At 43.0% G+C, this 14,002-nt stretch overlaps 1 protein-coding gene across 1 annotated transcript in view; it reads left to right on the top strand.

Annotated features, from left to right (window-relative positions):
• STYK1 (serine/threonine/tyrosine kinase 1) overlaps positions 1-14,002 on the top strand; it is a 50,694-nt gene that overhangs the window by 15,364 nt on the left and 21,328 nt on the right. Inside the window, exons 2-3 of the mRNA XM_030321704.2 lie at positions 12,752-12,896; positions 13,571-13,705. Of these exons, the coding sequence (XP_030177564.1) occupies positions 12,851-12,896; positions 13,571-13,705 (181 nt within the window). The 5' untranslated portion in view covers positions 12,752-12,850. The remainder of the gene's footprint in view (positions 1-12,751; positions 12,897-13,570; positions 13,706-14,002) is intronic.

Genomic DNA, 14,002 nt, shown 5'->3' with positions numbered 1-14,002 from the left:
TACGCACATTATGGAGGGTAATGTGCTTTCTTCAAAGTTCCCTGACTTAATTGTTAATCTCATTTTAAAAATGCCTTCACAGAAATATCTAGAATAACGTTTGATCAATTATCTGGGTACCATGGCCTAGCCAAGTTCACACATAAAATCCCATCACACACCTCTTCATGAAAATTTAATTTTATTTCTACTTTTAATTTTAATACAATTTGCATAATTGTATAATTATAATAGTAATTTAAAAATAGTAATCATTATTTATTAATAATTATTATTAACCAATAATAATAATAACAATCAATTATTATAATTATTAAATAAAATGATAATTTTTTTGCATGTTCAGAAACATCTTCCATTAAAAAAATCCTTTTATGGGGTGCCTGGTTGGCTCAGTCAGTGGAGCCTGCAACTCTTGGTCTCAGGGTTGTGAGTTTGAGCCCCATGTTGGGTGTAGAGATTACTTAAAAATAGTATCTCTTAAAAAATCCTTTTATAATTGAGTCTTAGGAGAGAAATTACTGGGTCAAAATTATGAACGTCATTCAGACTCTTTTCTTACATTGCCAAATTCGTTTCCATAATGTAGAAATTTAGATTCCCTGTTAATGTGTAAGAGTGGGCTTTTTTTTTTTTAATTTTTTTTTAACGTTTATTTATTTTTGAGACAGAGAGAGACAGAGCATGAACAGGGGAGGGGCAGAGAGAAAGGGAGACACAGAATCGGAAGCAGGCTCCAGGCGCCAAGCCATCAGCCCAGAGCCCGACGCGGGGCTCAAACGCGCGGACCGCGAGATCGTGACCTGAGCTGAAGTCGGATGCTTAACCGACTGAGCCACCCAGGTGCCCCATGGAGTGGGCTTTTTAAAATAGGGTTCTTCATAACATCAGAATTCTCTTTCTTTTTTTTTCTTAAATGGAAATACAAAAATGTCACATCTTGGTTTTACTTGAATGTATATTATATAATTACAGTTAAATTGAACATCTTTAATCTTAACATCACCCTTCTCCCATATTTGTTAAACACTTTGATTTGATGTATTGGTTTTCTTTTGATTTTCACTGTTTTTTTTTAATTTTTAATTTTTATTTTTATTTTTTAATTTTAATTTTAATTTTTTTTTTGAGAGAGAGAGAGAGTCTGTGTGAACAGGGAAGGGGGGCAGAGGAAGAGAGAGAGAGAATCCCAAGCAGGCTTCACAGTGTGGAGGTTGACACGGAGCTTGATCCCATGACCCTGGGATCATAAGCTGAGCCAAAATCAAGAGTCAGATGCTTAACCGACTGAGCTACCCAGGTGCCCCACGTTTTTTACTTTTCATGACCATTTATTTATTGTCATCTTATTAACTTTCTTACTATAGTTACTAAGTTATATAGAATTTCTGTTTTTATGCATTGATCCTTTCTTTGTGGCTTTACTTTTTCTGTTGGAAGGATTCTTCTATTTATTTATTTATTTATTTATTTATTTACTTTATGCATTTGTATCTCTTTTGTTATTTATTATTATTTTTAAATTTACATCTAAGTTACTTAGCATTTAATGCAGTAATGATTTCAGGAGTAGATTCCAGTGATTCATCCCCTACGTGTAACGCCCAGCGCTCATCCCAGCAATGGGATGGGCCCCTTGCTCATTTAGCCATCCTCCCATCCACAACCCCTCCAACAACCCTCAGTTTGCTCTCTATATTTAAGATATTTAAGAGTCTTGTATGTTTTGCCCCCTCCCTCTTTTTACATTATGTTTGCTTCCCTTTCCCTATGTTCATCTGTTTCGTATCTTAAATTCCACATATAAGTGAAGTCATATGATATTTGTCTTTCTGTAATTCCGCTTAGCATAATACCCTCTAGTTCCATCCACGTAGTTGCAAATGGCAAGATTTCATTCTTTTTGATTGCTGAGTAATATTCCATTGCATATATATACCACATCTTCTTTATCCATTCATCTGTCAGTGGACACTTGGGCTCTTTCCATATTTTGGCTATTGTTGATAGTGTTGCTATAAACATGGGGGTGCATGTGTCACTTCAAAACAGCATACCTGTATCCCTTGGGTAGATACCTAGTAGTGCAATTGCTGGGTCAGAGGGTAGTTCTATTTTTAATTTTTTGAGAAAACTCCATACTGTCTTCCAGAGTGGCTGAACCAGTTTGCATTCCCACCAGCAGTGCAAAAGGGTTCCTGTTTCTTCACATCCTCGCCAACATCTGTTGTTGTCTGAGCTGTTAATTTTAGCCATTCTGACTGGCGTGAGTTGGTATGTTATTGTGGTTTTGATTTGTACAAGAATCTTTTCTTTTAATCTTATCCAGTCCTCACCAATCCCATATAACGTACAATGTTAGTTTTTGTTTCTTAAAACATATAATCATTTGTCCAACTAAAATTTATTTTTGCACAGGAATGAAGCAAGGATCTAAATTATTATTGCCAAACGAGTAACCATAATATGCATATGATGCATAATCCACATAATGATAATCAATCTCAATAGTTCGCAACCTGGCTGTAATTCAGTGTCTCCTGGGAAGCAGTCCCTTTTTTCAGTGCTGATAAGTGAAATCATACTTATGGGATACATAAACATCATAATTTCTCCTAAGGTAGGGAGTGAACCCCACATGGGCATTTTTTAGAAAGCTCCCTACAAGAGGCTAATGTGTAGCCAGGTTTGAGAATCTGCTTGTTCTGTTTCATGCTGACTTCTTTATATTAAATCCCTAAATATGTCATTTATTTCTGGGATATTTATGTGCTCTATTAAGCTTACTGTCTATTTTTGAGTGTCGCTGTGTAGGTTAGTGTGTGTGTTAGGCTTTGTAACATATTCAGGCCTAGAATATGCTTCTTGCCTCAAATCTTGTTTTGCTTTTGGAATGAGAGATTAATGCATGTTGGGATATCACTAGTTCTTATCCTCATCTTGCTGGAGCCCTAAGTTTGCAAAACAAAAACAAAAACAAAAACAAAAACAACTGTAACAAGCCCTTATTGAACTTCTCAACTTACTTACACATCTTAGAAAAGCTCCCTAAACTTTCTCCCCATCCTCATTTTCTGTTTATTCTCTGAACTACCCCCCTCTCTAGATCCGCTACTGTTTACTCTTTCTAGGACCATGAGTGATCTCCGTTCTGCCTCTATCCATTGGGCCACTTCTCTGAGAGAGTGATTTGAGATAAACTAACTAGGTTTTGGAGGTAAATTCTAGGTAAAGGTCGAGAGTTCGGTGATACATTCACATGTAGGTGAGAGTAAGCAACTTGGGTTTATAGGGTGGCGAGCAGAACAGTAGGGGCAAGAGGTCCAGGGGCACGTGGGTGGGCGTGAAGCAGAGTATGGACGGGGTGATGGCCATTATTCAGGTGCAAGGCCATCAGGGTATCTATCAGGAGGGGGGTGGCTTTCCGTTTGTAGTAGGACGTCAGTAACCAGACTATATTGTGCAGTTCTTATCTCATGAAAGAGGATTGATTTAGGCAGAGAGGACAGTGAGGGCCTATCCACTTGTGAGACATTCAGGATAGGACTCCAGACTTGAGAGTACTTGGATACTCAGCATGAGTACCTGGACAACCTTACGAGAAATGAGCGACCTGTCTTCTCAAACTAAGGAGGGCGGCAAGAAGGATAGGGAGAAGGAGCCGAGACTATTGATCTCCTTACCGCCTCCATCCAGATTCGTTCAGGAATTTTACCCAAGTCTGGGTAAAAATGTAGCCAGCAGATAGGTGGTGTCAATGGAAGCAGCTAGAAGGCATTGAGACATTTAGGGACAGAAGGTGAATTAATTAACTAATTAATAATATACCACCATGTAGCATTCTATCTGTTTTATACCTTAGTTTCCAGCATTGTGCTCTTGATCCGTCTTGTTTAAATCTCCCGTCCTCAACATGATTGTCAAATTCAGAGACCTCTTAGCAGGTGTAATACTTAGACTGTCCAATCGTACATAGTTGCCGTATGAAGTTTTAACACCCACGTTCCTTTATGATTAACTTCCTCTTCGCACACAGGACTACGTGGAGTCAGATCTACCAATATTATAAATATCTTGACAATAGGGGTTTTGTTTTGTTATCTGGAGTTATATACGCTTACCTGATTGGTACAGCTATGTGACTACCTCCCAACCTGGGAGACAGGTGAAGAAGGGAAGGGGGAGGAAGGGAAGCACTACTTTATATTGATTGTCAGTAATGGGCCCAGCACTATGCTAGGTATTATACATAAATTATCCTGGAGAGCTTTCCATAGTCTCGGGAGAGAGACATCATTGTCTCCGCTGACAGATGGCCAAACGGAGGCTCAGAAGGTTAGAATGACTTATACACAGTCTGGAAGAATGTTGGACCTGAGATCCAAATAGAAGTCTGACTCCAAATCTCCTTCTCTTGCCACTTCCCCGGAGGAAAGTACAGGCAGGGCAGGGATAGGAAGGAAGCTTGTGAGCTTCTGGGGCTGCTGGGATATGGGTAGAAAGAGGCAGGTCTGCAGGACCTTCAGAATTTGAGAGGCAAGGTCGTCTCACTGGTTGAGGGGACTTGCTCATTGCCCTGCCCCCTTTACTGGTGTGACTCATTCCTTGCTGCTGTCTGTGGTTCTTCACTGCCCTCAGGAGAGAAACAGGTGTCCCGCTCCCTGAACTAGGAAGGGAAGGTATGGCAAAGTCAGGTGTCCTGCCTCTGGACACTTGATGGATCACCTATCAAACCGGAACTGGCACCTCTGTTATCATAACACCAGCTCAGTGCTGATTCCATCTTTCCCAGCTTCCAGACTGCTCAGCTCTGAGGCACACGGAGCCACTCTTAAGGAGGGACTCTGCTGTTTGCTCCTTGCTGCGCAGAATGAGGTTCCCGGGGGCATCGTTTTCATCTCGCCAGGCGTTTGTGGTTGTGTACCTGGGATTACCTTCTCTGTGCAGGATCTTTACAGGGACCCGCCCTGTGTGACACAGCACTTCACACATTTCCTGCTTGTGACATCCCCTGTCCATTGTCTCTCTGCCTGCCCGGGTCCGGGACTCATTTATCAGAGTATGAGACAGCGTGTGTACGTGTGTGTGCGCGCGTGTGCACGTATGTGTGTTCCCGCCATCTTTCGCAGAATGCCTGCCTTCTGTCCCTTTTCAGTGTGGCTCTCCCGTCTGCCAAAGGGCAATGTGCTAGAATGGGCGGGAAGAGTGGTAGAACAGGGTGGAGCGCCTCACTTACAGGGGAAACTGCTAAGACTTCTCAAGTTCCAGAAGTCCCCCCACTGCCCCTGAATGAAAAGTCTAGCAGAATGAATAGCAGAGAGGGGGACTGACCTTTGGAAATGCACTGTGACTGACCACAGCAGCGGCAAAGTGTTTGAGAGAAGCCCCAGGGAGGCGTCTCCTCTGGCGTGTCCAACGGGTAGGAGAAAGGAGACGCAGATAGAAAAGAGGCGATTCTGCGTTTAGAGGGGGGTGGTAGTTGTGTGTCCTTGGCTTTTCCCTTGTTGAGAACCTTTTTTCGGGGCGCTTGGGTGCCTCAGTCAGTTAAACGACTGACTTCGACTCAGGTCATCTTCTTCGGGTCAGTGGGTTCGAGCCCCACATCGGGCTCTATGCTGACGGCTCAGAGCCTGGAGCCTGCTTCGGATTCTGTGTCTTCCTCTCCCTGCCTCTCTCTCTCTGCCTCTCTCTCTCAAAAATGAATAAACACTGAAAAAAAATAAAAAAAAGAGAACCCTTATTCTGGGCTGGGGAAATTGTTGATTGGTAATCTCGGGAAGAGAAAACAATCAGCGAGATAATGTCTAATTTGGGATATATCATTTCTGGGTTTTTGAGGTTTGCCTGTGGTAGATGGAGAATTATGGAATCGAGAAGGTGAAAAACAGAATGATAATTATGATACAAATAAAATGTATTGAATTTGGGTGACACCTCAAAGGACCTAAAATTAATCTCTGCAATCATATTAAAAACCTCATGGGGTGGGTAGTATTACTGCGATTCTTACTTAGATGTTAAGGGGACTGTCTGTCTTGCAATCACAGTACTCCTCTCCAAAGCAAATTTTTTGGGAGCTTCCAGGATACAAATTAGGCTTCTTCATCTCTACTGGGTTGTACACGTGTTTTACGAATTCCTGCAGACACGTTAAAATAAGAAGGAAGACTGGGACGCCTGGGTGGCTCAGTCAGGTGAGCATCTGACTTCGGCTCAGGTCATGATCTCACATCGGCCCACATCGGGCTTACTGCTGTCAGCTCAGAGCCCACCTCGGATACTCTGTCCCCCTCTTTCAGTCCCTCCCCCGCTTGCGCTCTCTCAAAAATAAATAAAACATTAAAAAAAATAAGGAAGAAAAGCTGATAACACTCAGTCTCCTTATTACAAGACCTTTGTTTAAATAAGGTCAGGATTCCCAAGCACCATGGGAGCCTCTCTTCTAATGGTTTCAAAGTGCATTTCAAGCCCTGGGTCTCTAGGAAGGTGGGGGAGGGAGAGGGGGAGGATCAGAACAATCACAATCCTTCAGTATCTGAGGAGAACAGGAGGACAAGGGATTCCCTCTGGGTGACCTGCCCTTCTCTCTGCCTCATCCACCCTAGGAGATATCACCCGGCACAAGGCAAGTTGTCTACACTAGTCAAATCCTCTGGATCGAAAGAGGCTCACCTCTCCAGTGTGCCTTTGCCTGTACTCCTTGTCCTTGGCAAGTGTGCTTCAGGAGAAAGGTGGGGCCTTGGGCGATGCATGGTGCTCCCAATTCTCAGGCCAGTGCCCTGTCTCCTGGGAGTTCTAGCTCCTTCTGGACATTCATGCTCACAGTGAGAGATCGCCAGTCCTGGAAACTAGACCCTTTCCCTCAAAAAGGGATTTAGGATGGAGATCAAATCCAGGAAAATGAACAGACAAAGAAAATGATCCAAGATTCCATAATCTGGGGAGTACTGGGGGAAAGTTTCTGATTCTACCTTTATCTTCTGGGTACAGTTTGAAGACAGACACGCAGTCATTGTCTGTGGCCCTCTAAGACCTTGGAGTGCGCACACACTTAACAGGCAGATTCTCCTCCCTTGTGCTTTCCAAATTCTGTTGCATTTGTTGGTGAAGTTTGGTTTCTGCATTACGGTTTCTATGATTCTTTTGGATTCGGACATAATTTCTTCTTCCATGTGAGTGACAAGTACAGATGTGCAGTAAAGTGGTTTAAGGAATATTGGGTTTGTAATTAAAAGACTGGGGCATGACACCTTGCTGTGGCATTTGCTTGCTTTTTTTTTTTTTTAACCTGGGCTTATTCAGAGTTGAATCTTTTTGAATGTTTTAATGTTTATTCATTTTTGAGAGAGACGGAGACAGAGTGTGCGCGGGGAAGGGGCCAAGAGAGAGGGTGACTCCACGCTCTGAGAATCGGAAGCAGGCTCCAGGCTCTGAGCTGTCAGTCAGCACAGAGCCCAACGTGGGGCCCAAATTTGTGAACTGCGAGATTATGGCCTGAGCCAAAGTCAGACACTTAATCAGCTGGACCATCCAGGTGCCCCCCAAATTTAACCTTTTCGGACCTCAGTTTCCCTGTTGTGTGAAAGTGCCTAGCATCACACCTGGCACATTATAGTTGCTCGACATATGTTTATTGGAGCTGAAAATAGGAAGGACGGCTTGCTGTTCAGAATGTTAAAGACTAATTTTGGAATCCTGTAGATAGATCTGAGCAATTCTTTTCGATCTCATTTCCAATTTAACACGTTCATTCCATTAAATGGTGTTTTGTTTTGTTTGTTTTGCTAGGACATCTCATGGATGAGGAAGAAGGGGGAGGGGAAGAGGGGAGTGAGCTGGAAGGCAACTGCCTCAGTCTGGGGGCTGCTACCTCTGTATGTTTTACTCTCCTCACCCAAAGCCTTTGGGTCCTCTGCCCCAAGGTCCATAGCTATTAGTAACTCCCTTACCCAGTGTGGCGTTCATCTGGGTGAGAGGGTCACTTGTCTTTATAAAAACAACATGGCTGGCAGATCCATTTGTGTTGATACACAGGTGGTAAGGTTGAGGGTGGAGGCTGGTGTAACGTTTAACCATATTTTATGGGAATGGGACCAGATGTTATACGGAGATCAGTCAAGTGATTTCTCACAACACTTAGGCAGTTGGAGTGCGGGAGAATGGATCTAATTTTGAAAGTTCTGTTTGTACCCATTCATCAACCGATGGACATTTAGGTTCTTTCCATGTTTGGCTATTGTTGAAAGTGCTGCTGTAGACATTGGGGTGCAAGTGTGGTTTATACACACAATGGAATACTACTTGGCAATGAGAAAGAATGAAATCTGGCCTTTTGTAGCAACGTGGATGGAACTGGAGAGTGTTATGCTAAGTGAAATAAGTCAGGCAGAGAAAGACAGATACCATATATTTTCACTCATATGTGCATCCTGAGAAACTTAACAGAAGACCATGGGGGAGGGCAAGGAAAAAAAGGGAGGGAGCCAAACCATTAAAGACTCTTAAAAACTGAGAATAAACTGAAGGTTGATGGGGGGTGGGAGGGAGGGAAAAGTGGGTGATGGGCATTGAGGAGGGCACCTGTTGGGATGAGCACTGGGTGTTGTATGGAAACCAAGCTGCCAATAAGTTTCATATTAAAAAAATAAATAAATAAAATAATAATCATAAAAAAATAAAGTTCTATTTGTAGATGTATTTTGGTAAGATGAGCTTCTTCTGGACACCCATGAGTAAATTGCTGATCATATCTGGGAGACTCTTGTGCTCACTGAACAGAAGTGTGGCTCGTGGGGGTTGCATTATTCTTGGAAATAGAACTGTCTTTGTGTGTAATGAAACAGACAGAGGGGACGTGACATTATGCTTGCATTGTGCCTATGCGTAAGGGTTTGGAGAGTTTACGTTAAATAGTTAGCTTAATTTCAGTTATAGTCATTTGACTCCAGACTCTAATCGTGCGAAGATTTGAGCTGCACTGTACTCCCCATTTCATACTCCTTTGTATCTCTTTCTTCATCGTGCTGTTTCCTCCTCTCGGTTCTCAGTTCAAGAAGGGAGCTACACTTTTCAATATGCCGACAGAAAGAAGCAACTGAGAAGAGAGAAAGTAAAGAATGATAACCACAAGTGAGGCAATAATATTGTTTTAATGAGAGGCCTGTCTGAGGGGATTTGGCATTGTAGATATAGGTATGTGAAAGCTATAGGCAGCCTATGTACGTCTGTTCCAGCCACCGAATAGAATGATCAGAATAAACAATTTCACAACTTTTCTAGATCCTTGATTCCAGTGGCTTGAATATAGTAAAACCTAGTGATACATGGTACCAAGGAGAGAACTGTGGGGTAATGTTTTACATGCGTGAGGATTTTACAGTCTAGGTAAGGAGAAGAAACAGTAGCCAGTATTATTTTTTTCTTTTTGAAGATTTTTTAAAATTTATTTTGAGAGAGAGAGAGAGTGAGTAGGGGAGGGACAGAGGGAGAGGCAGAGAGGAAATCTGAGGCAGGCTCCATGCTGCCAGCGTGGAGCCCAATGCGGGGCTTGAACTCACGAACTGTGAGATCATGGCCTGAGCCGAAACCAAGAGTTGGACACTTAACTGATTAAGCCACCCAGGCGCCCCTTGAAGATTTAATTTTTAAGTAATCTCTACACCCAGCATGGGGCTTGAACTCACAACCCCAAGATTAGGAGTCGCACACTCTACCGACTGAGTCAGCCAGGTGCCCCTATATATTTTTTCTTAACACAGTCAGAAAATGGTCTAGATCTAATAGAAGGGGATAGAGTATTCGTCATATTGTACAGAAATGTTGGTCAAGAACATTCTTCTAATACATAGGTTAGAAGCTAACCAATAGGAAAAGTCGTCCTAGAAGGTTTGGGCACCAAGGCATGTGTTTTCTCACGTTGACACACTGGGCAGGCAGAGTCGTGTGGTAATTGAATATAAACTGCAGAGAAGAGAGTGATGTAGACAGGAATATTGTCGCTACGGGCAAATATGAGCATCTTCTGATATAAATGCTTTGGTGGGCTCTAAGTGGTAAGGTAAGTGTAGGCTTCCATGCATATGTGGGTAGGTATGCTTGGGTGTGCATACCTTAAAAATTCTAGACTCATGTGGTATGTTCCATAGGTCTCTAGCCAAACTGTAATAATTGGAAAGAGCTTATTGTACAAACACGTGGAAAACTATCTACTGAGTGGGCCTCACCATAGCTCTATACATTTGTTTCCTTGCTCCAGCATCTGATCACATTGGGCTTCTAGTTGTTAATAAACCTAGCTTCTTTAAAGTATCCATGCACAGGGGCGCCTGGGTGGCTCAGTCGGTCAAGTGGCCGACTTCGGTCGAGATCAGGTCATGATCTCACGGTCCGTGAGTTCGAGCCCCGCGTCGGGCTCTGTGCGGACAGCTCAGAGCCTGGATCCTGTTTCGGATTCTGTGTCTCCCTCTCTCCGACCCTCCCCCGTTCATGCTCTGTCTCTCTCTGTCTCAAAAATAAATAAATGTTAAGAACATTTTTTTAAAGTATCCATGCGCAAATAAAATTACACACAAATGAACCTTGTTCAGGAAATGTAATAGAAGGTCATATTGTATCCAAATGACCACACTGTGCCCTGTAATAAGTGTGATACCTAGGTGCCAGGGTCTAGGCGTGGATTTGAGTCATTGGGTGTGGGTATGTTTGACCACGTGTCTGTAGTTGAGTCTGGCCCACCATGAGCAGTTCTAAGTGAGGATACATGTGCACACAGGCCTTTACATTTCTTCCTTCAGTATGTATTAGTGGGTGCATGGTTTGGCTTCTGGGCAGAGCTCGCAAGTCGGGGCTGGCTGCTGACTGACTTTTTCTTACTGGTACTGTGGTTAAGAGAGATTATGTTCACAGAACATTCCCCAGAGAGCCAAACTCGTTTAACTGGCTGCTCCCTGGATGAACACAATTACATCTGATAATGCCCTGAAAGGGAAGTAAGAGGAAAGGAAAACAAGAATGAGAATGGCAGTGAGAAATTTTCAAACGGCTTTTGAATTCACCTGACTGAGCCAGTGTTTTATTATTTAAGATCTCCTTCTCCACCTTCTCGAGGCTCTCTGATTCTGGCCCCATCCCAGGGCTTTTCCTTCCATGGGGTCTTGTGGAGTTGTGGAAACGTTCTCAACCACCTTTCACCTTGCCTTTTTGGCTTATAACCAAATGAGATGGATGTTGTTGTCTTATAATTCATTGACTGCATAGATCCCTTTTTAGGTACAAGCCCACAGATAAGCAGGTGCCTCTCCTCTGTGCTATTTTCTTCCTGGCTACTCCTCTGTTTGCACGGGCTTTTGTCAACAAACCACACACCTGTCTTTCTTCTGGGTGGTAAGAAAACTGTTTAACTCTCATCTCCCCATAAAGAAGAGTGAAAAGGGGGTGTGGCTGGAACTGGAAGGTCTCTTTGTATGTGTTTCTGGCACTAAGTGACTCTGCCTCCGTAAGTCACATTGTGGTTATTAGGACCAACAATAAAGCACAACAGACAATGTAGTAAAAGACCACCTAATATGTTGAATAGCACATATGTACAATATAGTATAATATTATATAAGCTACAGCTCTGATTCGTAAAGTTTTACCTCGTTATCAAATCACTGCAAAACTAGATCATAAACTTAGGATCACCTAGACAGTGAAAAAAAAAAAACAAAACAAAAAAACACCACTGTTTTTTTTTCCAGGTCAGTCAGCATTGACTAGAACCAGGGAAGACTCTTGTTAACCAAGGGCAAAATAAGGTTTGTAGATGGATATGAAAGAGTGGTAACCACCAGTTTTCTTCAGAAAGAAAGAACCAAGTTTTTGGACGTGTAATTTCAAATATATGCTGATGATATAGAATTAAAAGTGATGTACATAAAGCATCTGTGGCCCAATAAGCAAGAAACTAAGAACTACCATTTACTTGGAGGAGAATTGGGACTGGGATAAATGGAGAATGATGGGGTGGGGAAAGAAGATGGCTTGGTTGCAATAATCCCTTTAATCTATCTACTTGTTAGAATGAATGTCTGTGTCTGTCTATATATAATGGGCAGGGGAAGGTCCAATTAAAAAATAAGTAATACCCAGAAAAAAATTAAACCTGCTTAGGATTTTTAAAAAAAATGTTCATTTATTTATTTTGAGAGAGAGAGAAAGAGAGAGTGGGGCGGGGGAGAGAGAGAGAGAGAAGAGAAGAGAAGAGAAGGGAAGGGAAGAGAAGAGAATCCCAAGCAGGCTTTGCACTGTCAGCACAGAGCCTAACGTAGGGCTCCATCCCACAAACTGTGAGATCATGACCTGAGCCAAAATCAAGAGCTGGATGCTTAACCAACTGAGTCACCCAGGAACCCCGAACCTGCTTAGGATCATAGGGTAGGTAGATCATTCCCATATTGCCTGTGGACCACAATTGCTCAGACAGGTACTATGGACTCAAGCATTGGAGCAGCAGTCTTGGGTAGAAGGGAAGCCTTTGAAATAATTTGAGAAATAATGGCATGAAAGGATGAAGCCAGATCAGGGCTATACTTCCTCTATAATAGAAAAAAGGAAAAATGCCAGGAAAAAATAAAGTTCTTCACACTTGAGTATCAGGCAGATGGATAAGATGAATGGATGACTCAGAAAGTTCCAGGTAGTCATGTACTTAATACCTAATGATCTATAGAGGTGTCTTAAAACTGTCTATGCTCCATTTAATGTTTTTTAGAACAACTCAGTCCTTGGGAATTCTTCTCAGTGGTGCCCTGTGCATTCTCTGAGGGCCAAGCATAGAAGTGGACAGCTGTGTGGCTGAGATGAGAGGGTCATGACACGAATGCTATTGGAATGCAGTCTCAGTGACAAGCTGTGTGGTAAGGACAAACACCACAGATGCCTATCTTCTGATTCTAGGATGACAGAGACTAAGGTCTGCACAGATTCTAGAAGGAGGATGAGATGACTTCTAGTAGAAATGAAGATGGTGTTGATAAAGGAATGGGCACACAGGAGGTCATTTTCTTTTTTATTTAATGCTTATTTATTTATTTTGAAAGAGAGAGAGAGAGAGAGTGCTTGAGCTGGGGAGGGGCAGAGAGAGAGGGAGAGAGAGAATCCCAAGCAGGCTCTGCACTGTCAGCACACAGCCTGATGCAGGGCTCAGTCCCATGAATCATGAGATCATGACCTGAGCCAGAATCAAGATTTGGATACTTAACTGATTGAGCCACCCAGGTGCCCAGGTCACTGTCTTTGAAGAGGGTGGGCAAGTGCCAGAGATCCAGATGTTGCATCCTTAACCCCAGCAGGAAAAATGGAAGATGAGGCACAGAGCACACTTGATAGGCTGAGAAGCAGGGACACTGGGGTCTCTGATTAGAGAGCTGCTCCCTGTAGTGGTTCCACTGTATGCAAGTAGAGGGGAAGAAGGAAGAGATGATCGTTTCATGTATGAGGAGCTGAGAACGGGTGGATAGGGGAAGTTGAGTGAATATCAGATTGGGGTTCTTTTTCAATCTCTTCTTTTCCTGCTTGATTTCCTACCCAGTTGTCCGGGAGCAGCAGTATGAGATCATCATCATCCCAACCATTCTGGTGGCCACTTTCCTCATCCTTCTTGCGGTCATCCTGTGGCTTTTTATCAGAGGGCAAAGAGCTCAACAACAGTCTCCTGGACTCCGAGGTAAAACTCAAAGTGGGGCTGGGGAGAGGCTCAAGGAAGATGGAGATTACAGAAAGTAAGACCCAAGTGTCAGTGAGCCCACGTCTATAAGGTGAGGTCCCTGCTGTGGGAGAGGAGGTCTGGGGCCCCTCTTGTGGAGTTGAATGGAGGTGAGCTCTTCTCTAGGAAGTCATGAGTAGCAACTCATTATGTGCTTGGTAGTTGAAACTACAATAGGCAAGAGAAGCTTCATGTGGCCTGTTTCTGTCTTCTTTTCCTACTGCACTATCAACTATTTGGCCATGTGAGTGTCTACAT

Source organism: Lynx canadensis, chromosome B4, assembly GCF_007474595.2.
Source record: "Lynx canadensis isolate LIC74 chromosome B4, mLynCan4.pri.v2, whole genome shotgun sequence".
Taxonomy (NCBI): domain Eukaryota; kingdom Metazoa; phylum Chordata; class Mammalia; order Carnivora; family Felidae; genus Lynx; species Lynx canadensis.
Note: the sequence above shows the minus strand (reverse complement) of the source record. Positions and strands in the feature narration are given on the sequence as shown.